Source organism: Anoplolepis gracilipes, chromosome 2 (assembly GCF_047496725.1).
Source record: "Anoplolepis gracilipes chromosome 2, ASM4749672v1, whole genome shotgun sequence".
Lineage (NCBI taxonomy): Eukaryota > Metazoa > Arthropoda > Insecta > Hymenoptera > Formicidae > Anoplolepis > Anoplolepis gracilipes.
Window position 1 is genome coordinate 3,781,664 of NC_132971.1, and position 24,911 is coordinate 3,806,574.

General features: G+C 34.8%; 4 protein-coding genes across 10 annotated transcripts in view; 1 reads left to right on the plus strand and 3 right to left on the minus strand.

Annotated features, from left to right (window-relative positions):
• LOC140675331 (uncharacterized) overlaps window positions 1-7,443 on the minus strand; it is a 32,248-nt gene extending 24,805 nt beyond the window's left edge. Inside the window, exons 1-3 of one of the 6 annotated variants that reach the window (XM_072909697.1) lie at window positions 6,989-7,422; window positions 3,080-5,204; window positions 2,533-2,797 (exon numbers count right to left, since the gene is read on the minus strand). In XM_072909697.1, coding sequence (XP_072765798.1) covers window positions 2,533-2,797; window positions 3,080-3,515 — 701 coding nt within the window. In that variant the 5' untranslated portion in view covers window positions 3,516-5,204; window positions 6,989-7,422. Of the gene's footprint in view, window positions 1-2,532; window positions 2,798-3,079 lie in introns of all 6 variants that reach the window. The other 5 variants (XM_072909694.1, XM_072909686.1, XR_012048363.1 and 2 more) reach the window with 5 other exon arrangements.
• Window positions 7,444-8,377: 934 nt separating this feature from the next.
• LOC140676343 (urea transporter 1) lies at window positions 8,378-15,807 on the minus strand. 2 transcript variants are annotated; one of them, XR_012048550.1, is made up of 11 exons: window positions 15,600-15,807; window positions 14,930-15,052; window positions 14,321-14,440; window positions 13,825-13,976; window positions 13,023-13,170; window positions 11,699-11,821; window positions 10,991-11,138; window positions 10,575-10,759; window positions 10,324-10,488; window positions 9,713-9,832; window positions 8,378-8,672 (listed from the first exon to the last, which is right to left on the minus strand). XR_012048550.1 is itself a non-coding variant. In XM_072911291.1 (11 exons), the coding sequence occupies exons 1-10, from the start codon at window positions 15,636-15,638 to the stop codon at window positions 9,764-9,766; spliced, it is 1,272 nt and encodes a 423-aa protein (XP_072767392.1). In that variant the 5' UTR covers window positions 15,639-15,806; the 3' UTR covers window positions 8,378-8,672; window positions 9,762-9,763. The 2 variants fall into 2 exon arrangements, 1 of the variants encoding a protein (XP_072767392.1); XM_072911291.1 differs by having other exon boundaries at window positions 9,762-9,832; window positions 15,600-15,806.
• Window positions 15,808-17,130: 1,323 nt separating this feature from the next.
• On the minus strand, window positions 17,131-20,882 carry Mcm6 (minichromosome maintenance 6). Its single transcript, XM_072886379.1, has 11 exons — window positions 20,610-20,882; window positions 20,308-20,451; window positions 19,813-20,077; window positions 19,530-19,732; window positions 19,223-19,421; window positions 18,611-19,141; window positions 18,223-18,528; window positions 17,821-18,154; window positions 17,615-17,737; window positions 17,392-17,531; window positions 17,131-17,307 (listed from the first exon to the last, which is right to left on the minus strand). Exons 1-11 carry the CDS (start codon window positions 20,699-20,701, stop codon window positions 17,194-17,196), a joined length of 2,451 nt encoding a protein of 816 aa, XP_072742480.1. The 5' UTR covers window positions 20,702-20,882; the 3' UTR covers window positions 17,131-17,193.
• A 944-nt stretch (window positions 20,883-21,826) lies between these two features.
• LOC140662756 (uncharacterized) lies at window positions 21,827-23,951 on the plus strand. The gene is made up of 3 exons (XM_072886380.1): window positions 21,827-21,909; window positions 22,321-22,580; window positions 23,018-23,951. The coding sequence occupies exons 1-3, from the start codon at window positions 21,874-21,876 to the stop codon at window positions 23,529-23,531; spliced, it is 810 nt and encodes a 269-aa protein (XP_072742481.1). The 5' UTR covers window positions 21,827-21,873; the 3' UTR covers window positions 23,532-23,951.
• The last annotated feature ends 960 nt before the right edge of the window (window positions 23,952-24,911 follow it).

Sequence of the window (24,911 nt, forward strand, 5' to 3'; positions counted from 1 at the left end):
ATTAATTGTGAAGACTCGAAGAAAGACGAGCAACGAACGAGTATCGATCATGATGGTACCTGCATTGTTCGTGAAATACGAGAAGTTGCTGTTTGCTGTACGTAGCAGTGACTAAAAGGCCGATCCATTGTTATGTACTTCCGCATACTACTTTCACATCGACCCTTGGAATTAGAAACTTATCCCATTTTCAATCGACCAATCGCAACAAGAAGCTGAACGATACGAAGGAAATAAAAGCTGAACGATGCTAAATCGATAACTCTAAAAAAACTAAGTGTATGTGTAAGTAATTAAAGATAATAATTTATATATTTTAATTTATAGCTTGCATTACTTCGATAATTATTCGAAGCTCTAAAGCTATAAAATTTAAAATTAAAAAGTTTTAATTGAACATAATGTTTTAATATGTATTATAAAATTACAGTATAAATAAATTTATAACATTAAATATGGGAAATATTTGATAAAGGATTGTTAAAAATTGTTTTGATAAAAATAAAGATAGTGCATGCGATAACATATAAAATTTCACTGTGTAATATATATATAATAAATTTAAAAAAAGCATTAGACAAAGTGAATAATAAATTGGAGCGACTTGTTTACAATAAAATTGTCCAACTTTGGTCAGCTATTACACATTTAAAGTCTTAAACGTTAAAAAGCGGGCTAGTAATTCGATAAACGAGTTCAAAACAGTCAACGAGAAATAGACCCCGATATCGAGCTGAACGAAGAACAATCGTTGCACTATCTACGTCACACACACGAAGGCCACGTGTGTCACGTGCTCTCCGAGGATAATTTTAGAAAATGCTGCTAGAATAGGACGGAAAACTGGAAAAACGATAACCAAAGTGTCATGTCGGGCATTGTACAAGCTCGAATTCGAGCTAGTGATAACAACCGGCGTGAGGTCGGACAATGGCCAACACATCTATTCACGTTGACTATCGTCGTTTGCACATTTTGTTACATTTGTTAAGAAAAATTACATTTTCCGAATATGAATGTACGATTTTGCTATTCCGCAATTATTTGTTACAGTTAATTTCCATAAACATTCTAAAAATATGTCGATTTAAAACATATTCGTAACGGGTATCGGAAAACACAATTACTATAGATAGAAGCTTCTACTTACGACAGCATATTCGATTAAAATAAGACAGTATATTTGATTAAAAGAAGACGTATGATAAAGAAAAATTAAATCAATATAGTAATGGATTTAGCTGTATCGAAAATAAATCATATCAAGTAGTAAACGTCGGCGTTGAATCAGTCGCTTCGGGCAACTACTCCGTCGTAAAGTTTTTTAATTAAATTATCTGTACAATATATCACAAAACAGTTATTTGATAACTGTCAAGATAAATTCTCCGATGGTTTACATATATCTGAAATGTTTTGATTATTACATTTTTAATCAAAAGATAGTATTATTCCAAATATATGAAACAATGCTATAACAAAGTTCGAGAGCTAAAAAAATATTTTTTTTTATACTCATTCATTATAATAATAAATATTTTTTGGTATTTTTTCAATAAATTATTGCATCTTTTATATTTTAATCTCTTGCACATTATTATCAAATATAACTAATTAAATATCTTTTATTTAGCATGCAAAATATATTTTTGAAACGTATTGATAAGCATTTTTAGATAAACTCTTGAACTATATGCTACATGATAGGCAATATCGATGCTCAATGTGAGAGAATTATAAAAGGTTTTTTTTTATCATATCGAATGTTTTCGCTATATAATTCAGAATCTGTTTTAATTTCAGAAAAAAAGGAAGAAAAGAGCACATGGCAGAATGACGCGGTAACATAATGACGCCTCCTCGTGATGGATACTCGCCATCGACTAACTCCCGATCCGCAGTTTCATTACACGCTTCAATGATGCTCGTCCTTTGTCGCCCAGGTGGTTCAGTCGCCAAACCGTGTTTGCTGAGAGCAACATATGACGAAGGTGCACAACCACGCACTGCGCTGACCCAGTTACACCATGTTGTATTGCACTCATGCCAAAACCATATTTCTCTCTCTCTCTCTCTCTCTCTCTCTTCGTAGTTGACCGTTCGAATGTATGTGGTGAATATGGAAAGACTAGATGCACGAGAACGCTCAGCGACTCCGTAAAGGATAAGATAGCGTATGAAAGTTTTGCCAGCAGAGAGTTTATTCCTGACGTACACGCGAGGACCGAGTTTCACGAGATCATAAATGAGAAAACTATGTCAGGGAATACATAAAGATTTCCTGAAACACTCTGACTTTTTACAAGAGAAAAAGAAAGAAAAGATAATTCAATTTCAATGGGACCTGGGGTGGGTTTGTTCTCAGCGAAGACATTTGTCGCAAGGTTTTAATTTTCAAAGTTGAAAAAATAACTTGGTCTTATAATAATTTCATCAAATGTTGTTCTTTCTCGAAGATCCATCAAAGTTTACTTCTCGACATTGTTATCGTTGTGATTTTTAAAAGTACATTGAGCGTAAAAAAGTACTTACAATTGAGCTGCGCTTTGAGAAAAGTAGCAGGCACTTCGGTGCAGCCGTGGATATTCGCAGGAGTCACCGAGGACTTCCTTGGCCCTTTCGAAGTTTATTAGAGCCACATCTTGGTCGCCGTCAATACCGAGCAGCTCGAAGCGCGAATCGAGGCCGGTGTGAACGTCTTGGACGACGCCTTGATGAAGAACATTTGGGCTCCTCGAATGCCTGCGCTTTTTTCGAGGACTTCTAGGACTTTCGGAGGCTCTTCTCCGTCCCTTTCCTACAAAGTGCAATTAGCAAATATCATTCAGCCATGTTCAATATTTAACAATACAGAAATATCTATTATTTCTATCCGCTAAGGAAGAAAGAATTAGTAATAAATTTTGCTTTAATTTTATTGTGAAATTTAGACGTAAAAACAATTTTAAAGTAACTCAAACTTTACTCAAAAGATTATATAAAATAAATGATAATTATTTAGAAATATCAAAATTAATTTTTTTTTCTTTCTTTAAACAAGTAAATTTGTGGATCGAGGAATAATAATTTGTTGACTTACCGTTAGGTAACTTATGCTGAGAATGATCCATCACGTTATTAAGATAATCACTCCCGCAAGGCGCGGAGTCATGACGTTTACGACGATGCCGGTGATACTGCTGATGATGCTGGCCTTTTTTCTTATTGTGCAGTTGCTCCTGTTGCTGTTGCTGCGAGTGATGATGATGATGGTGATGGTGATGATGGTGGTGATGATTCAGTGAGGAGGAGGCCGTCGAAGTCGAGGTCAATCTAGGTCGGCGCGGACTGGCGGGTGCGCTACCGGAACGTCGGCTTAGCGTCGACGATGCCTTCATCGCTTCCACCTTCGTTTCCACCAGGGCGGCGAGGACGGCCTCGAGACGCGCCACTTCCATGCCGCCGCTGCCACCATCGTCCGTCGACACCGCCTTGTCGGCGACGTCGGAAGTCGACGGCGTCACCGTCACCGTCATCTCTTCACCTGCTCCCGCCGCCTTCGTCACATTACTCTCATCGGCAGCTATCTTGACGTTCGATGCACTGTCGCGATCGGTTGTGACGCGGGAACGATCGGCCCGCTGCCGAAACGATCACAAACCGTCGGCCTTCCGTTTTTCTGCGACGGCGTTCCTGTTGTCCGCTGATGACAGCTCCTGCAGGAAGCGTGACAACATCAAGCCGGCTACTTGGATCACCACCGCCGGATCGGAAAGAGAGAAAGAGAGAGAATTTTCCGCAGATTCTTATCGCGGCTATTATCGTCGCGGCGTCACTGAACCGCTAACCGCACCGTTCATTAATCTTCCGCGGGATTTCCGGGCTAACGCTGCTAACGATCTTCCTTCGAAATAGCTACAAGCCACGTAAAAGCTGGTCGTCGATGTTGCCTGCCAATTCATCCGCATTAGCAGTCGATGCTTTTTACATCAATGGCTATGGGATAATACTTTTCTTCTATATTTCTCACCGATCCAGAAGCAATTTTGTGTTTTCGTGAGCAAAAGAGATTTTTCTCTAGATTTCTTTCACGTGTCAAATATAGAGAGAGTACGCAATTCATATATGTATATAAGCGTCTTGATATTTATTTTTAAATAAGTATTATACAAGTACTTGCCGGCAGTATCTTACTCGATCTTGTTTACTTACTGCTAATTAATGTTTATTTACGATTGGCAAGAGAGATAAAATATGATAACTCTTTATTTATTTCAATTTTGGCAACGACTTTTCCACGGATCCAAAATCGCAGCAGTAAAGATTCCCACAAATGTAATTGTACGCTCAATTATAGCCCGTTCGGGCATTACTTCGTCAGGAAGGAATTCGTGCTGTCTTCCGTGAACCAATCGATGTTCGGTGGACCGTCCTTGACTGCAACGGTCAGCTTCGCGATGCGAATCTTAGCCGGATTATCGCTCCATTATCGATGATGGCCCAACATTATCTGATAGCAAATATCAGATAATTCCCCGTGCTCGACGAAACGGATGATTTTCCACGGTTGCCGTAAATATCTTCCAGCGGCTTGGCCGGCGCTCGCGTTTCCATCATACGCGAATTTCACAAGTATCCGCTTTACGAAATGATTAATCGGATTCACTGTATTACTTTACGTAGATGTACGTCGTATCACACAAAAGCACTCGTAACCCGATAGTGTTTACCGGTGTTTACGGTACTTTACGGTATCGCTTAGTGTTTCATCAAGGTAACAGTGCTATCGTGACTATTCTCAGTGAATACAGTTAATGCAGCGGAAAGTAACTCCAAATTGTTTGCCACAATCAAGTGCCAGTGTCTTGAGAATTTTGCGAAAAAAACTTAAAGTTTTTTGAATGTCCAGAAACACTCTATTTGCACGATTTCTCGTAGAGATTTTGTGTATCATGTGTTTTGTAAACACGAAATCGCGTTCGTAACGCCAAGATGCGGTCAGGCCGATCGGATCGATCTACGTCGTCAAGGTGTCGGGTAGAACGGCAATGATGATAGATCGACCCGTCCCGGTGCACGTATTCTCGAAATGGAATCAGAATTACGACGCTCGCTTCTGACCGAGCGATTTCGCTTGACCCTTTCCGACTGTCCGCGTAGCTAATGACCCCGTTCTGCCGTGCGACGCAATGCGAAGGACGGTCGAAATACGCAGCCATGCCAGGCTAGAATATAACACGACCCATCAGAGAATTGTTTTCAATTAATTGAAATTAAAAATATTTAACGCCGAGATATTTCACTTCATGAATTATGCGATTTTCAAGGAATAATCAATCATTGTTAAATCAAGGATTTTTATATTTTAATATTGTGAATCGTTGAAATTGTCCAAGACAAGATATCGAAAATTATATTGATATTGTCACGAGTTTAAATTTTTGTTTCTCATAACATTTAGTTTCTTAAATACTTTAAATAGTCTGGAATAATGCAATTTTTTAATTGTCTCTAAATAGTATCGAAAAACGTGCGCGCGCGTTCGAGGAATATTCTCAATAAATTATATTATTTTATCAAATTATTTCGATAAATTGCATTGACAATTATATTATTAAATGATCCGCTATATATAATGAGTTTAGAAGATATTGGATGTAAACGTGCTAAAATAAAAATAAAAAATCTTTATTATCATACACAACGCAACTAATTAAAATATTATAATATATAATACATATATAATATTTGACATTTTTTAACAAAGAATATATCTCTCTCTTTGTTTTTAATATAATATTTCAAACGTTAGATTATATCATATATACTTCCAATTTTACTAAAATGGAAACAAGATTTTATAGATAATCCTTCATCAAAAAAAAAAAAAAAAATCGCTGTATCTGCCGAATTTAAATAGGATAAAAATTATTCTCTCGTTCGTGAAACACGATGAAGAGATAAAGAGAGTAAGTAAAAAAGAGTTCGATGACGAGCGTCATCGTTCTGATGCTCTAGTCTAGTTGCTCTAACGTCAAAGCTGCATAACTCGGTTGGCTAGTGCATTTGATAGTAATATGTTTTAGCAACCGATTGACCATAAAATCTATTCGATACTATGTGTATGTGATAAGAATACTGGACTGCATAGAGACCGTCCTCCGTTTTGAGCTATCCGATTCTGTGCTTTGTTCGTATCGCGGGTTAATAGGCTCGAGATGTCGAACACGACCCAATGCGGGTGTTTCAAACTACCCCGCAGCTATCTCCGAACATTGTCCTAATTTATTCACCGTGACACATAGCATGCAATCTGCTTACGTCGCCCTCAATTTTTCGACCAATTCTTTCACGGACCTCAAACACGGCCGATGAATTTTTCTCGAGTGTTTCTCCAGAGGATAAGGGACGAAAATGAAACTATCTCAAAAGTGCACATGGTACCTTGTAACCAGAAAGAAGCGAAACAAAGCGTACACTAGGGGGTAGCTAAACATAGATAAAAGAATAAGTGAAACAAGAAAGATGATACAGAAAAGTTTTAAAAAAATGAGAAAATTGCAATCACAAATTTTTCTCTTTTTATCTTTAAAATGTTTTTTACAAAATAATTTTTAGGACTGTTTACCTTTAAGAAAAAGACAAATTACAGTCAAAAATAGAGTATACGAAGAGATAATGAGCTCGGAGCACACAACGAGAACGTCACGAGCGCGAGAGTCTGTTTAATCTTCAAACTTTTTGTTGAAAAAGAGAAGATAAATTTTGTAGCACGAAAAGGAGAGAAAAACAAAGATACATATGCAACAAACAGAGAGAAAAAAGTTCAAAATTAAGGTAGATCATAACAAATCTCTCTCGAACATTTCGCAAACATGAAACTACTTGTTGTTGCATACACACGGACACGCACACACACGGACACTACTTGACGCTTCGCGTTAATTCCGTTCATGTACTACTCACTACTCGCGCACCCTCCTGTACTCATTTAACCTGGCGACCCTACATAATTCCATATCTCGCGGAGATGCTGGCCGGGAGATCCGTCTCCTACGCCCAATACGAGAGATCGTGATGCCTCCAAGCACCTCTCGCGACGAGGGTTGATTGAGCGATTAACGTGCCACGCGGAGTTATGTGTGTCACGCTAATCCCACGTTGCTGGCTGCCACTGTGTTCGGCAATGCTCTCGGCATGCCGTTGTCCCGCGTAGTGCACTCGCAAATACACGCACGCACACGCATACACGACGCGGTAAGCGCGCAACCCCGAGGGTAGGATGTCGCGTGCGCGGTCGTGCTAGCGATCGCTCGAGTACTGGGGAAGCGTCGCGGACAGGGTTGGTGGCGGGCAGGTAGCCGTTCTGGCAGGGTTGCTTTCAGCCCTACCCCTTCCTGCCGACGCCGCCACCACCATTACCAGCACCACTGCCGACGTCGGCGCCGTCGTCACACCGAGGAACGGACGGCTCTTCTCCCTTCTCCTAAACCGAAGCTGGGATCTTTCTAAGGGTGCCAACGAACCGAGATGTTTATCTTTCAAATTTCTCATTTCTTCGTTTTATTCGGCACGCGAATGTGCCAGTTTCAGCGTCTTCGAAATGTAGGTCTTTGTGTAAGTTTGTCCGCGCGATGACGGATATATCACACGCGATATCATTCCAAAAGTGACACAATTTCTTCAGATTAATAAAATTTATAATTTAAAACCAGAAGAATAGACCTAAAAGAAATAAAAAAGTTTCTTCGAAAAATTGATAGTTTTACCAGAATAAATTCTAGAATATTAACAATTTAGTAGAGTATTGCACTTTAGTAATACGAATAAATATTATACAAAATATCAATTTTAATGTAGATGTAAAGTATTGTTATAATATATTATAAATTTAGTATATGAGTGTGTGTGCGTGCATATGCTACTCTCTCACTTTTTTTATCAATCTTTGAAATTAAAATAATTAGTTTTTAATTACTACTTAAATGATAAATTGCGTTTCAATAAATGGCGAGTTAGAGGTGTCAACTTTAACAGACTATTACAATTATTTACGCAAAACTGTCCGTTCTATAATCTTTGTAGGAAAAAGCCGACTTTGCGGACACTCTGTGTTAAACTCTGGTTTATATATCGAGGTATAAATCATTTTATTGCTTGTGCTGCAACCGCGTAGTTATGGATTACGTTATAAAGATAGATAGCGATATTTACTATACAAGATACATGAACGTAAAATCTCACATTTTAACTACATAATATATTACATAATATATTTCTATCATTATTTTATAAAACAGAGATTGAACAAATCTCAATATCAAATCTCACGAAGTAAAAATGTAAAAAAAGAACTTTAATGATTCAGACGAAAGAATTAAAATTCTTGCCCCACTTTTCTTCGTTAATTCCTTTTTCTCGAGAAATAAGAATGAATTGTGATCGTCGTTCTAGAACAATAAGGCACTCTTTTTGTTAGATTGATTAGGTCGTTTGATTAGGCCGTGTTGGCAGAGACTTTCGGAATGGCCTCGCCTTTGTTAAATTCTTCTTGGGACAATCTCTTTTGTAGATTTTTCATTGCCAGCGTCTATATTCGCTTTGGAACATTTCCAGTCCAGCTCTTCTTCATGTGTAAAATTTCCTTCGCCTTACATTTCAGTGCACTTTGCGCAAAAGTGGAAAACCGAGATCTAGAAGCGAAAAGCAATAGAGATGTAGTATGGCTCCCTCGGTGCAATTTCGCGTCATGAGATGAACGAATAAAAATCTAACGATTGAATTTATGACTCGCGAAAACGGAATCGGCCAAATAAATTTAATCGACCTGTAGCTTCTCGTAGCTCGATAAAAACGCCGAAAAAATTCCCTTCCACTAGTAAAACGCTTTATATATATTCGTTCATCCTCCAGGCGTACTTTCGCCTACGCAATAAGACGATTAGCACGTACACTGTTATCTGAAAACGTGGCAAAGAATCTTGCTGGAATCAGAAATGTTCCAGGGACAACGTACGTTGCATACGAAAACGAGAGCGTACGTGCGTAGATTAAAAAATAAAATCTTTTCTTCGAAATTAAATTGTTTTAACAAATTAGTGTTAATGCACACCTTGTGCCGCTTCCAAATTTTTCACGTTGTAAACGCAGTCAACAATTTTTTATATCATCAAAAACTATATAAATTTCTCTCATCGTATATATGTATGTACATATATATGTTTTAAAATTATAAATCTATGTGTAAAGTAAATGTAAATATAAATGTATCTTATTATTGCAAATGTATAAAAAAATTTATCTTTGTTATTTATAAAGTATAATGCCAAGATACAATAAAACATAGTTACATTTAGTAATCTATACATTTTTGTTACTATCTAATATATAACTCCGATTAGCATTAGCATTCACTGATGCGTAAAAGATATATCTTTATATATGTTCGCAAAGAATAACTTTATCTATTCTGCGCGAGTGAATCGAAAATATTTCTTTTTCTTATCAAGATATAAATAGTGAACTTGGTTATTGAATTGATGTTATATCAGTCAAAGACCATATTGTCAGAAATATACGACTAGGTTACTCACACACATATACATACAAACTAAATAATAAAATTGTTCAGTTAAACATAAATATATATTTGTATAAATATTTAAAAATAATAAGAAATTGTTTACTTTAAATTATTAAAATGATATGACAAACATTAAAAATTACTGATTACCATATAATACTAAATTGTAATTATGTGCGTATATCACTCAGAGACAAACCATTAATTATTCGACTGGATCAACCTCGTCTCATTCTGAATTACGACCTCAAGTTCTTCTAAAGTACCTTCCTGCAAAATATAAATTCAACAACACAATGACAGTTTAAATTTATGTTTGCATTTAATGTAATTTTACATTATTTGGAATAAAAAATGATAATTAAATTTTTTTTCTCTATGTTTAATTTTAATAAACCATTTTTTTTTATTTTTCCGGTTTCTTGCGAAATCATTAATTATAATAATATGTCACAAGAGTTTGAGGCTCGAACATTTTATTTCTTTTAAGCTCGCTGCTTAACGAAAAGACAATTCGGCCTACGCACCAGCTAAGAGTAGGGCAGAAATCAATTTCTGTCCTTCTTGTAGGGCGTGGTTTTGATGGGTCTTGAGAGCCATCTTATCGCGCGAAAAGTTTCAACGGCAAATCACATTTGGAGAATCTTACAAAACGAAATTCGATATACTTTAAAATGATAAAATATACGCCGTTTATTCCGGTCTCTATCGCGAATATAAAATCTTATGTAGGATCGAGAAAGAAACCAAGGAAAACGTACCTCTTTAAGTGCCGCACGACGGACGAGATAATCGTGACGCTGTTTTTCAGTAAAAGAGATTGGCGATACAGGCCACGGAAACGTTGGATCTTCCTTGCCACTACTCAGTTTTAAAAAGAATGAAGTTGATATTACGAACGGTAGCGTCAATATTGGTAATCGCGTCTAAAATACATAACATAAAAATTGGAAATTTTTTAAAAGTATAATTATAAATGAGAAAAATAGAAAAAGAAGTACTTTTTAATTACATTTATAAGTATTGATTCTATGGAATACTGTAAAAGTAAAGTAAAAATGATGGCCATGAAAGTCGCAGCGGTCGTCTGACTATTTAGCACCAACAGATTTCCTCCTAAAGCAGCTCCGGTTAAGAGACTATTGTAACCCCAGAGTCCACTGTAGACTTTATGATAGTCTACTCCGAGTTCCAAACCTAACAAAAAATTTGCAATAACGATAATTTATATTCTCAGGCTTTTATCTCGAAGCAAATGTTCTTGCTTTTAGCGTCCTGCCTGTATTGGCTGTAAAGTTTCATATATGCACTATGTCCCATTAATAAACAGCAAATTAAATTAAAGATTCCCTCGTACATATCTTCTCTCTCTCCCTCTCTTTCTCTCTTTTTTATATAAATTTTTATATAAAAAAATTATTTAAATACCTGCAAAAGTTCCACAGAGAGCGCCGAAATAGGAAAATGCGGTTGACGTCGGCGAACATATTAACATTGCCAGGTACATGATAGCTCCAACGATCACATTATTGATGCAAAACAGCTGTGATGCGGAAACGACGCTACCTCGTAGTATCTAAAATATTTTCCTGAATCTATAAGCGCGAATAAATTGATATCTTCATTAATTCGTTTATTGAGTTTCATTAATTTATTTTTCTTCGATAAATAAAAGCAAAAACAATCATTTCATTTTATTTTTGGTACAAGAACTTTTCGAACAGCTAGAGAAGAAATTCCGATACACAACAAATATCAATATCGTTATATGATATTCGATAAAATAAAATTTAACAGGCTCTGGTACTCAGTGGCTGTATGTATATCAATTGCATAGAAAATTTGATATAGTATTGATTTGATATTAATAATATATTGCAAAATCGCAATACATTATTATTATTATTATTATTATTACTATTATTGTTATACAAATTAAATTTGAAAGTTTATTGAAATGTCTTGTAACAAGATTTCACTATATTACATTGTATTTGCAATATGAAAAATAGATTCTGAATCCACAGTATGAACAATACTAACAAAATCCTATTTTTCTAAATTTGCAGGACACTAATATATGCGCGAAATCAAGGATACAATGTCACCAAAAAGTGGAGCACGAGCAAACTCTACCATTCCCCAGTCGATATAAGCATTGGTCTCAATCTCCTCGTAGAAACCGGCGTCGTACATTGTCGTCGTCGTCGTCGTCGTCGTCGTCGCCGTCGTCATCGTTGTCTCACTTGTTGCATTGTGCTGAAAACAATGAAAGAGTCTTGCACAATAACCCGATGCACATGATGCAGAAATGCACGGGGTGATCTCTCGACGCGTCTAGAGAGGGTTCAAGCTATTTTATGATGAAATATATGTCTCGTGGAGAAAAGTAATTTATATTCTGCCTCGCGCATATCGACCTCGGCCGTAAATTTTTCTATAATACACGGAAAGGAAAAACTTTCCTCGTAAAAAAAGACAGTGTTGTTCCACGCAGCTGCGATTTTCACAAATTTCGCTGCTCACGATCAGGCATTATTCGCATGAATCGCGAAGTTTCTACCCTGAGAATACAGTTAATTCTTCCGCGTTATCGCGAGAATACACTGACGACTAACATAGCGCGAAGATAATGGCACATTTTCGCTCTCACGTTATAAAACTCAATTTACATATATCCGCAGCTATATACACCCAACTGAGTCATATTTTCAAATGTGCTACTGTTGTAGCGCTATTTTCTAAAAGGAAACAGTAAAAAAGCGAGAAAAAGAGAAATGTGACGGGAACTCGCCCAATATTTAACCGAAACAAACAACCGACGACTAGTTAGGGTGAAATAAATCCGAGCCGAGGAGGTAAGTTATCGCCGACAGAGTTGTTCGGGCCAGAGTTTGATCAATACAGGGAAAACCATGCTCCGACCTACGGTTGATAGTATTTTCCCTTGAAAGGCATGTCAAATATGTATGACTGAATATTGGAGGCCGACTCTTTTCGAGCGAGTTTTATTTCAGGTGCCGAAACCTCCGTTCTATTCTCATCAAACCTAACTTTTCATTTAAAATATTTCACCAAAAATAAATTAAAACCTTTAAAATGATAATTATTCACTTATTGTCATTTGAATAGCGCTTGTCAAATAAAACGTCTTTCGCGTATTACGTTTTGTTAATCTTATAGATATTTTAACTCTCTTTCATTATATAAGTATATTTTTACCATGATTGAGGGAAAAATAGTTTGATTATACTAATTTTGATTTTTTTAAGTAAAAATATTATAGGGTCTTTATTAATAGATTGTAAAGTTATAAAATTCTGATTTTTTATTTTTCTAATACGCCATTTCAATTTCTTATTTTCATTAAATTCATAATATAATAATTCTACACAATCGTGTGTATATATAAAAATCTATTGGAAATCTTTCTTATATACGTAATATAAAATTAATTTACCATCTTAAACATCGGTTCCATAGATTTAGCTAACACCTCCGCACCATTCTGCGTTGAAAGGGCGAAAATCAACGCAAACTCCACCAAGTTAAATGGCCATACTGTGCATGAAAATTTATCGCTTCTCAGGGACCGCGCGAGATAAACACTGGAATATATTAACCAAGATCTATTGAAATTTGCTAACGTTGCCATCCAGCAGTACTGAATGACGTGAGTAAATTATGGCTAACTTTAGTGTAATCTACCATCGCAAACTTCCTATTCCGAATATCTTGCTTCTGAATATTTCAAATATAGAATCACGATGAATTTGGTTTCTCTACACATTCCACCAACTTTGAGTTATCTAAATTCATAATGTTATTCGTAACGTTAAATTCATATACCATTCTGGTTTGAGACATTATTATTACCGTGTAACAATGTAATATCAATATACAATTTACTATTCTCTTTGATGATGTAACAATAATTATGAAGCGTTTGAATTAATTCGCATATATGTTAGCTTAATTATAAGTGTCAATTATCTCGCGTCAAGATGTTATTTATAAATGAATAATTAATTATTTCATAGAGAGAGAAATATTTCATGCGACATGTGTATCAAATCAAAACTACATTTATTTGAATATTATTCCTGGAAACCAGGAATTTACCATCGTTAATGTCGACATATTTCGAGTTAAATTAATTATACATAATTTATACTCATTGCAATAACATACAAATAAACAATTTATCGTTTATTAAAATATTTACAAAATATTCTATAGAAACATGAAATGCCAGAATATACCTGAGTATCGTCGCCAGGAACACAAGCAGAAAACTAAAAGCATCGAAGGAAGCGTAAATCCGCGGTATCATAGCGTATGATATCGCACCGACCAATAAGGGATTGTATACGCTTAATCCGTTTTCTACAATATCCTGAGGTTCTCGTATGAGCTACAAAAGAATAAATAAAGGAGTCTGAATGAAATGTCGTATTGTGAAGCGTGTGTTTCGCCAGGAGAATTCCAGCATTGGAATCCTCTTCGCTGCCAGACGGTGCCGCATTGCGGTGATTTTTCTTCGTGTGCACACGCAAACGGTCCATTAGATCCAAAAGAGATGAAAAAGAAATAACGTTACGTGATGTGTGTCACCGTCACGTATGAATAGCGACGGTCAAAACGAGCGTCCGTCTCAACTATACAATTCGGCGCAATGCGGCAGAAAATGTGTTGCATCTTTTTGGCAAGAACGTATACTGCTTAACACTATTACTGCTAATAATTAATAAAACGTACCACGGACAATAGGAGGCCAAGGACGGCGGTGGCTGTGGACAACGCCAATGTACCTGGCGCTACTGCAGCCAAGGTAACTATTATCAGTAGTCCGCTGAGGGGATTATTCGCAAAAACGATCTGCAACGTTAGTCAAACCAATCTACGTTAAAAATACATGCGGCAATTTCGGCGATGCTACAACGCACACAAAAATAAGTCGATGTTATTACTGTAATCAATTTTCTTTATCAAAGAGATGAATATTATTTTCATAAGAGAATTTTTATAAAATCGTATATGTAACATTCCTTACAATAAGAAAATAAAATAATATAATTAAAATTAAAAATAATGTATTATTTTTTATTTTCTTTTAATTCTTATTTTTAATTTTCTTTTTATTCTTTTATCGAGTGGAATAACAATTATATTGACACATTGCCATTAATAACGGATTATCTTTTTTATGCATTTATCCTGTAAAATTATCGTGATTAGAATAAATCATGACATACGAAAGTAATTCTCTTTATTATTATCTTTTCTCTTTCTCTTTTGAAGATATTAATAAAAAATTGAAAAAAATCACAACATTGTATTGAATATTACATTACATGTATAACTCACTTGTCCAAATCCACGCAACAAGGCATCAAATAATTGCACCGCTTCCCAAATTGGCCCCTCCTTCTGCGCAAAGAATTTCTTCAAAATCGCAAAGTCGCCTACGCATGGTACCCATGTTCTTTCCTGTCAGATTGATCTTATTTCTTACATACTTTACATTTTTGTAAGTGTAGATAAAAATTTTCTCTACATCAATTTTTGCAGAATTTAAATTAATTTTTAAATTAATTTTTTTTGTAATTTAATAGAGAAATTTAATACAGTATATGTCACAACAATTTTGCTGAAAATTCCACATTAAGTTTAAATTACAAAATATGTGACAAAAAATGCAATTTATTAAAAAATATTACATAACTTAAATTTCGAGAAAGCTTCAACAGAAGAATTAATAATTTTCGCTTTTCAAAAAAAATTATAAATAAATTATAAACCGTATGAATATATTTTAAAATATAAAACTTGTCATAGAGACAATATTTTGAATATATAACACCGATAATATTTTATAGATACTTTTCTTGTGATTGAGACCACATCACTAAGCACACAAATATATAATAATAAAAAAAAATATATATGTTAACTGTAGGAAATTATTATATAATTGATAATAATATTCACATTCTCTGCACTCTAATAACTATATTAAATTTTAAGTAACGCTCACTTGTCGCAGTTCTATTGTTGGTAGCGCTTTCGCGGACATCACGTAACAGTGAATATTAAAATCGTAATGCAAAATTATCTATTCAATTGCTATACAAATCATTCTCCACCATATGCAGTCAACACATTTGTAATATACTTTGTATAGATTCAAACAGCAATAAAAGTACATGTGGTATCTTCATCGAGTTAAAGTTGCAAACACTGATAAATGTACAGGCAATAAAAGTAACAAGTTACGCTGATCACGCACACACATATGCGTAATCAGCATAACTTGTCACGTCTCTCAATCTTTATAACTTCACTGTAACTTTTCAATGTTTAATTCCCAAATTATTAATCATATGATATTTTTGGAATTATATTAATTCAAAGAAAATTTCAGAAACTATATATATGTGTGTGTGTGTGTGTGTGTGTGTGTGTGTGTGTGTGTGTGTGTGTGTGTGTGTGTGTGTGTGTGTGTGTGTGTGTGTGTGTGTGTGTGTGTGTGTGTGTGTGTGTGTGCGCGCTCAATTTATCCAAAGCATAAAGATTATAAATATAATAAATACGCGCACATGCTCTTATATATTAACAATTATCTTATTACACAAATAATTTTATTATAAAAAGACTTACATAAAATTAAACATATATATGTATATTTAATTTTATATAAATCTTTTTATAATAAAATTATTTGTGTAATAAAATAATTGTTAATATATAAGAGTTCGTGCGTGCGTTTATTATATTTATAATTTTTATGCTTAAGATTAACTGAGAATTTATAAACATTTTTCTTAATACGGTTATTTAAAAGAGAGGAGATTTAATAAAACTAATTCTCGAGATAATACTGAAGCTACTACTGAAATATATAGTTCAACTTATGTAGTTTTCTAACACATACATTAAAGTGCGTATTAGTTAGCGCAATTACACTATAATAATTAACGTACTAGTATTAACATAGAAGACAAGGCTGTTCTTCTTTTGTAATGTTCAATGCTAGTCATAAATAAAACATACTGTGTTAAAATAAATACATTCATATATATTTTCAATATTTTCATTTTTAATCTTTCCACTTTAAGAAAAATAATAGACAAATGTTCAAAAAAGATGTTATTTGTCACTCAAAATACTCGTCATATCACATTATATCGCATAATCAGAATGATTTAGAACCTGTTTCACAACTTATTTTAAACTCTTTAATTAATTTTTTTAGAACTTATCTGAAAAAAATCAAGATAATTAAAGTAAGTTTTATTCATTTACCTTTCATACAAACAATGATAAGCATGAAATCACATAGCAAACAAATAGTATAGTATACCCTCATAATGGATTTAAAATTGTGCGAAATAAAACGCTTATGATTATGTAAGAATGTATTTTTATCACATTGTCACATTGGTTATAAATTATTCTATAAAACTTATAATATTCATAAAATTCAAAGATATGACATCGATATATTAAAATAAGAAAATATTTTTGAAACATGTTTTTCCTGCTAAAAGGTAAATCAAAGAGATAAATTGTTTTTTTTCGAAGACACGCGTTTTATTGTAGTATCAATATAATATACGTAATGCGCAAAATTATATATCCATGACGTAATTAGGATGTACAACAAGTAAAGGATCTTCTTCTTCTTCGTCCTCTTTATCTTTACTTCTCAAATCGGTCATTGTTAGAGGTATTATAATTTGATCCTGAAAGTAAATTCGCGCCGTGCAAATAATTATATAATATTCAAATACACGAATTATATAATATATAAAAATATTAATACATACATGGTATGTCAATCTATCAATAATCTTCTCAATGAAGCTTTTCCGTTCTAACAATTCCTCTTCCGAATCTAACTGATCTTGTATTTGATCAAGATACCATGCAACTAATTCGGATTTCCGTATGCCACCTTTATTATCATCTATTAAAAAATTATTCTAATTTAATATATATAGACATGATAATAAAAACTTATTATCATTGTTAATATTATAATAAATATACCTTCGCTTTCCGCACGATTTTCTTCGCTTCTCATATGGAGCACTAACATATTCGATAAATTTTTGTACTCTTCAAAAGACATTGTTAATTTCTTCTTCGGTGGCTCGCGTATTCCATTAGATGCTAATAAATCAAGTAAATGTATGCAAGAACAATAAATGTACTATGTTTGCAATGGACAAAAAAGAGAAAATGTGCACACTTACGTGTTTGAGGCGGTGCATCATCATTATTGTCTAATGCGTTAAGCGCTGCCATGAGCGGTGGTGCCTCGTCGACATCCATTCCTAAGTTTGCATCATCCCCTTCCTCAAGATCTACATCAGGCTGTTCTACTGTAATTATGCTCTTCTGTAATAATCGTTTCGCTTCTCGGATGTGCTTCACTGTCACTTCATCCACGCATTCTAGTTTTGCCAGCGCTTCAGACAATCTAATCATGCTTTCCAATTGTCTCACAGTGACTCTCCACTTGCCACTTCCACTACCCGTTCTCTGTCTAAGAGCTGTGTAACTTTCTATTAGAAGATCGGCAGCCTCCTAGAATATAAAAATTAAATTAGTCAATGCAATTATCTGAAAGAATAGTTTATTCCAGTATATCTTACCCGACTTAAAACAGGTTTAAAATGCTTAGCAAAATTAATATATCTAATAATCTCTTCTTGCTTGTAAACCATTTGAAGATCATTCAAATTATCACAATGTAAATCTATGATTCGTTTGGCAATAGCATTGTCAACAATTTCGTTGCATTCATCCAGCACAATAAAGAATAAATCGAATCTTGACATGATAGGTGCGGTCAACTGGACATTTTGTTGCAATGATTTTCTCCTGTCATATCGTCCGCCGATGGGATTTGCCGCCGCTAATATAGACGTTCGAGCATTTAAAGTTGCTCTCACACCGGCCTAAAAACATGTAGACTATACAATACATCGTTCTTTTGTGTGTGTGTGTGTGTGTGTGTGTTGTTGTATAAATTTTAAGTACCTTAGCTATTGAAATTGTCTGCTGCTCCATAGCTTCATGAATCGCAACTTGATCTTTTGGATCCATTTTGTCAAATTCGTCAATACAGCAGATGCCATGATCTGCGAGCATCAATGCTCCGGCTTCTATGACAAAGTCGGACGATTCTTCATCTCGCACAACTGCAGCTGTTAAACCAGCCGCGCTTGATGCCTTTCCAGATGTATAAATCGCCCTAGGCGAAATGTCAGATACGCATTTAAGGAATTGCGACTTTGCAGTACTGGGATCACCGACGATGCAGACATTAATATCTCCTCTTAGCGACGTACCCTCCTCTGTAGTCTTCGGTACACCACCGAAAAACATCAATGTAATTCCTTTCTTAATTTCGTCATTGCCATGTATCGCGGGAAATAAGCTGGAAACTAGGTTTTCGTACAGATTTTTGTCGCGACTCATCTCGTAAATGCGATTCCATTCCGCTTCTGACATTTGTTTCTTCATCATCTCTTGTGAGATTTCTTCCATTGCCAAATCTGTACCTCCAAACTGTTGAAATTTAAAATTAATTAAATGTTTGCCTTTTTAATAAAAATATGTATTTTTGGTGTATTTATTAATTCTGCTTACCCTTGAACTTGTAGCAGTAATACTACAAGCGAGGAATGCCGTTTTATATGTCAATTCTCTAACGCCGAGTGCCTTAAGACCACTTACACCCTCTCTTTGTTCATTATTTCTGTTTTTTGGTCCAATCTCTGCCTTAGCGTTTGTTAGAGATAATGCTCCCACATCTGGTACTACTATAAGAGTTCCTGTAAAATCGTATCTGTAAAAATAAGAGAATATGTTTATAACTTTGATAATTACAACACATAATAATATATAATAACAACATATTTTCATATAGAACATTAAACATTATTTTCAATTCTACCTGTCACCAGCTTGCACCAGTTCAACTGTCTCAGCTCTCAAAATGATTTCAACAGAACGAGGTATAGAGCCTCTAGGAAGCTCAGCTTGTGTTTCTTGTATCCTAACTTTTTGAAAATCAACAAACACTGAATTATCCATGTCCAACAGAAAACGTCGTCTGTTGTTACATACTGGGTTAGTACAGATTGTTGGATTTGTGAACTAAAAACAATGAAGTATTTAGGTAAAATTAATCAATCATGCTTTATATAATAGTATATGAATTTAAATCTTTGTAATACCTTAAATTGCTGCTCTACATTTTTTATGTATGCATTGCAATCCATACAAATAAATGTACCAAGAACTAACTCTGGATGAACTGGATGTGTTCGTACCACCTGTCCAGATATACGTGCCAAAGTACCCAATCGTGATGTGTTTAACTCTCTTAATTTATGTCTAGTTGGTACATCAACAAAACTAACGTAACATTCCTTATCTTTTTGTAACTGTCCTACGTCTTTGACGAAATTACAAACTGCTTGACACAAAAATGGATATACTCTAGAACACAAGATTATCTCATTAATAACTGAAAAATAATTATTTCAAAATGTTATCAAAATTAACATTTATGTGTTATTCACAAAATAATTATATGATAACATTTTACATAATATTTGTACTTTTGTGCAATATTATTAATTTAATATATTAATATATTGATGTAATATATAAATATAACACATTAATATAACACATTAAGAATGACAAATAAAGATAGATTGTAATACCTAAAATATTCCTCGATTATGGTTGTAGCCAGAGTTTGATTATATGATTCTGTATCTTCAAAAGATACTTCCAATGTACACCGCTCTGGACTGACAAGTTCTTTAGCTGGTTCCAGATATTTAACAACCTCATCTTCCTTAAATCTATAATAGTAATATAATTACAGCTAATTAAAGTATATTAAATTTGATTAAATTTTAATGATATTAATTTCAGTATTAAATTCGAAGAAATTAAGTGAAATTTAATTTATCCTAAAATTTCTCCACATTAGGAAAAAAGATCAAAATATATTACTTACTCCTCCAGGAAATCTTGAAACAATTTTTGACATTTAACTCCGATCTCGTCTTGTACACGTGCTTGACCAGCTTGTGCAAGATTAACTTCCATTTCGTCGATTAATCACAATAAGGCACTGTATAAGATCATGAAAATAAAGCGTCTAATATATTAAACAATGTTGATGACAATTTGGCGGGAAGAGAAGTTTTGGACACGTTTTCAAGAATCTAACATTTTCATCGGAGGCATCTCGTTATTTGTAAGGCTTGCGTAAAATGCTGTATTACTATTGGTTAGAATCGACTACATTTTGCAAATATGCAGTATTTAAATTCCCTAGATTCTAGATGATCAGTCAGTTACCATCGCTGTACACATACCGACAGTCGATAAAAGAAGCCACCCATAAACTTGTTCCGAAACTTGTCCAATTTCCGAGACAGCGAGGAAACATCGACCGTAACATCGTGCACTCTGGCGAAAGCATGTAAACTAAACGATGCTATTGAGCCAAATGCCAAATCCCAAATCTCCATTTGGATGATTCATCATTCTCATTCATCAAACAATACCCTGAAAATAACACATACATATATAATTCGTACTCGTAATTATTTTTTCATTTAGTTGAACGCACAATTATTATTACAGCACAAGTCGCGAGTTTAATTATTTGACAGTTTGCTACGATGTTTTTTTATTATTTGTGTATAGCAAAAAATATACATAAATTAAATATATAAATATACTATAAAGTCATTTTATTTTTTATATTCGAAAAACTAGATTATTTAAATATTATTAAATTTTCACATATTAAACTTTCGATATATCCCCTACTTCCATAATTTTTTTACTCCTGCATAAGATTATGTCTCAGAACGATAAAAAAATATTTCCGTGTTTAAACCGCGCAATCGGTGAAAGTGCATCTGCAATCCGCATGACAGCAAAAAATTCTGACAACATAAAAGGAAACAAAAGAAATTTAAATGAAGCAAAAGTTATTCATTATGCAAAATTCGTCACGCGAATGTCTCTTCAAAACAAAAGGAAAGTTCTTGACAACACCTCGCATTTCGTGAATAACGCGTAACGGTCTTGACATAGAAAAGGGAGGGGAAGAAAGTGTAGAAATCTTCATGGAAAGGACAGAGATGCTCTACGCATTTCCTGGCCGAGACAAGACTTAGCTTTTAAGCGGACGCGACGGCACGTTGTATAAATGGCGCGCGAAGTGCGTGCCGCCGTTTTAGTCGTTTTTACGAAATAGAAGGAGAATGGTCGCCGTCGACAAAATCAGCATTGTCTGCTTGGTAATGAGAGTTCCGAGATACTTTCGCGCGCGTTTCGACGCATCAGCAACGAGTAATACCGGCGCAAAGATTAATTTAAATAAAATAATACCGTTACACACGGTTTACGGTTTACCGTATCAAATATATCAAACAAAATGTGTCAAGTTTTTACTCGTAATTTATCGTATTCGACGCGTTAGCAACTTAAAATTTTCTCTAGAGATAAAAATTCCAAAGTTGATTCGATACTGTCCGTGAGCTTGATCGTCGACTAGTACATTTTAGCTCAGGGTGCTTGGGTGCAATGACCCTGGTCCTAAAACGAATCTGGCATTGTGCCGCTACTCTAAGCGGCGATCCGGAATGGCACGGCGGGAATGCGTTTCCGAAAGACGGACGAGCACGCTAACAGACATTGTCTAAATGTAGGTGACTCGCGTTTGCTTGACGAGTGCCATACTGGCGGCCAAGGCTTCCTTGGATCCGACGAATGTGTCGCGTCCGTGGCATAGTTATCCGTTGGCTACGAGCACGCCGACCCCGAAACATCCGAATCATCGACATGACGATCGTTCTATCAGTGCTGATCTAGAAAAGCTCGTGTCCTACAAAGAACGTCCAACAGTCCTTCAGTCCGCGATTTCAACCTTCAATATTCGCAGACAGAAGTCGCAGACAGGCCCTCAAAGGTATACAAACTTGTCATTTTTCTTTAAATTATATAAAAGTTTTCTACATTGAAAATATAATAATATATTTATACACAAGGCATTCATAATTAATATACACGGAATTTTTGGAAATGTTGCATACAGTTTTATCTATATTTTTTAATTAATTGATCATTGACTTTTCCTAACAGCAATATCTCAAGTTTCTCTAATATTTAATAATAAATTTCTTAATGATGAATTTTTAAATAAAATATGCATTACAATCGTAACTGTAATTAAAAATATTGAAATATTCGTATTAAACTACAACTACATTTTTCGGTAGCTCTTGAGACATTTTGTAGATAGACAGGTATCTGTTCAATATATATTGTATTTCGAGACGAAAATCTTGTGGTATCTTTTTCGCTAGGAAGATATTGCATATATTATATCACCTCTTTCTCGACAAGGTTTCCTACGGAGATTCACCAAGACGACTTTTTGGCAAAAGTGTCGAATGCATCGCCGTCACCTCCGCCACCGTCGACTACGCCGACGACTTTATCGGGATCTCGAGACATCCGGGGATATCAACGCCATATACCTCGACGATTCGCTTATCAGGATATCGAAGTACTCGACAGATACTTGACGGATGAGCCGGATGACGATAAACTGCCGTATCGCGGGAAAGCCGAGTTGTCGACGTATTACCGTCGCGAGCCGCAAGACATAACGGCGGCCATCAAGGCCTTAGATCGCTTCCTAAGCCGTACTTTGAACGACGATGGTTACAACAGCAAGTTACATCCACCGCCCAATCCCGTTTTAGCCCTCATCCTGTCTCGATACGGGCGCTACGTGCCCGGAACGCGAAACCCTCGCGTATACGCGTACATGGCAGCGAACAATATTCACAACAACTTGCCGTTTGGCAGATATAAATACGAGTACGACGAAGAGCCAATTTATGCGATGAGATAGCGATTCTAATATTGTAAAATTGCAAATAAAAATAATATAAGCGCAAATATATGATAAAAAAGCAATTGATAATTGGAGCTTTCGCGATCCTTATAGACATTCGAGTGTGTGATTAATATCTATAATAATGTATGACTAATGTGTGTGCATGTATGAGAATAGATAAAGGGATGTAATATTTCTTACATGCGCGTGTATCCTCATATTTCGAGATTTTGAAATATGCTTTACGATAATTTCTCATACCACGCGTATGTATGCTCATGTACGTGATTAAATATACGGAGAAAATTTTATATTAAAAATTACCATGGTATGTAGTAACTGTGGAGCATTAGAGATCACTCTAAGTTAAAATGCTACGTAAAATTGTAAAAATTGTGTAAATTGATGTAATTTTTATAATTTTACATAGCACTTTACTTTAGAATAATTCCTAACAGTCCACCATTATTACATACCACAGTAATTTTTAATATAAAATTTTCTCCGTGTATTAGATAATAGATATTAATTAAATATTAATGTATACTATTAGTGAAATATTAATTAGATAATTAGATTTTAGAAAATTATTTAATATCAAGATTCACGTTTAATTAAAAATTATTAATTCATGATTTTATTTCAATTTAGATTTAATATTACTATTCACTTTTTTCGCGAAAAAAAAATTATATTTAACTCTAATTTTACCAAATTAAAAATTACATCCAATTGCATTAGGTAAAAATTAAAAACAAATATACAGAGGAAAGGATTAATGCAATTAATACAACAATTCCGAATGATCGTGCCTCTTAAGCGTAGGACGGCGATCACATAAACGTTTGTTTGTCTTGTGCCGCGGTACTCGAACTTATATAAATATTTCCCGCACCTATCCCCGCCCACGTTGTGTAATTTGTCCCGTAGTCATTCACAAAGACATAACGATGCCTATCAAGGCCCCCATCGCTTCCTGCGCGGGACCCTGAACGACCATAGCAGAGCGCTCTCTCCGCAGTGCAAACTGCGTCCGTTGGTCAATCTCATATTAAATCAATGCTGTGCTTTACACAAATAGTACGTGTGTATGTTATATGTATGTACATTATTCGTATATTACATGTTCATGTCTGTTTGCTCGCAATCGAGAAAATCGATAAGAAAAATCAATGTGAAAATGTGATTAAACTCGAATAATTTTAGATGATACCATACTAAATCGGACAACGAAACGTTAGCATATACTTGTCTTCCTCGCGCGGCGGCTGCGCTATAATTAACAAAATGAATCTTAAAAGCGCTATTAATGATATCCTTAACTTGCTGTCGAGGTGCCTGACAGTTAGACGGTTAATCGATATCGCACCGAATTTATCCTTGAACCTATTCACA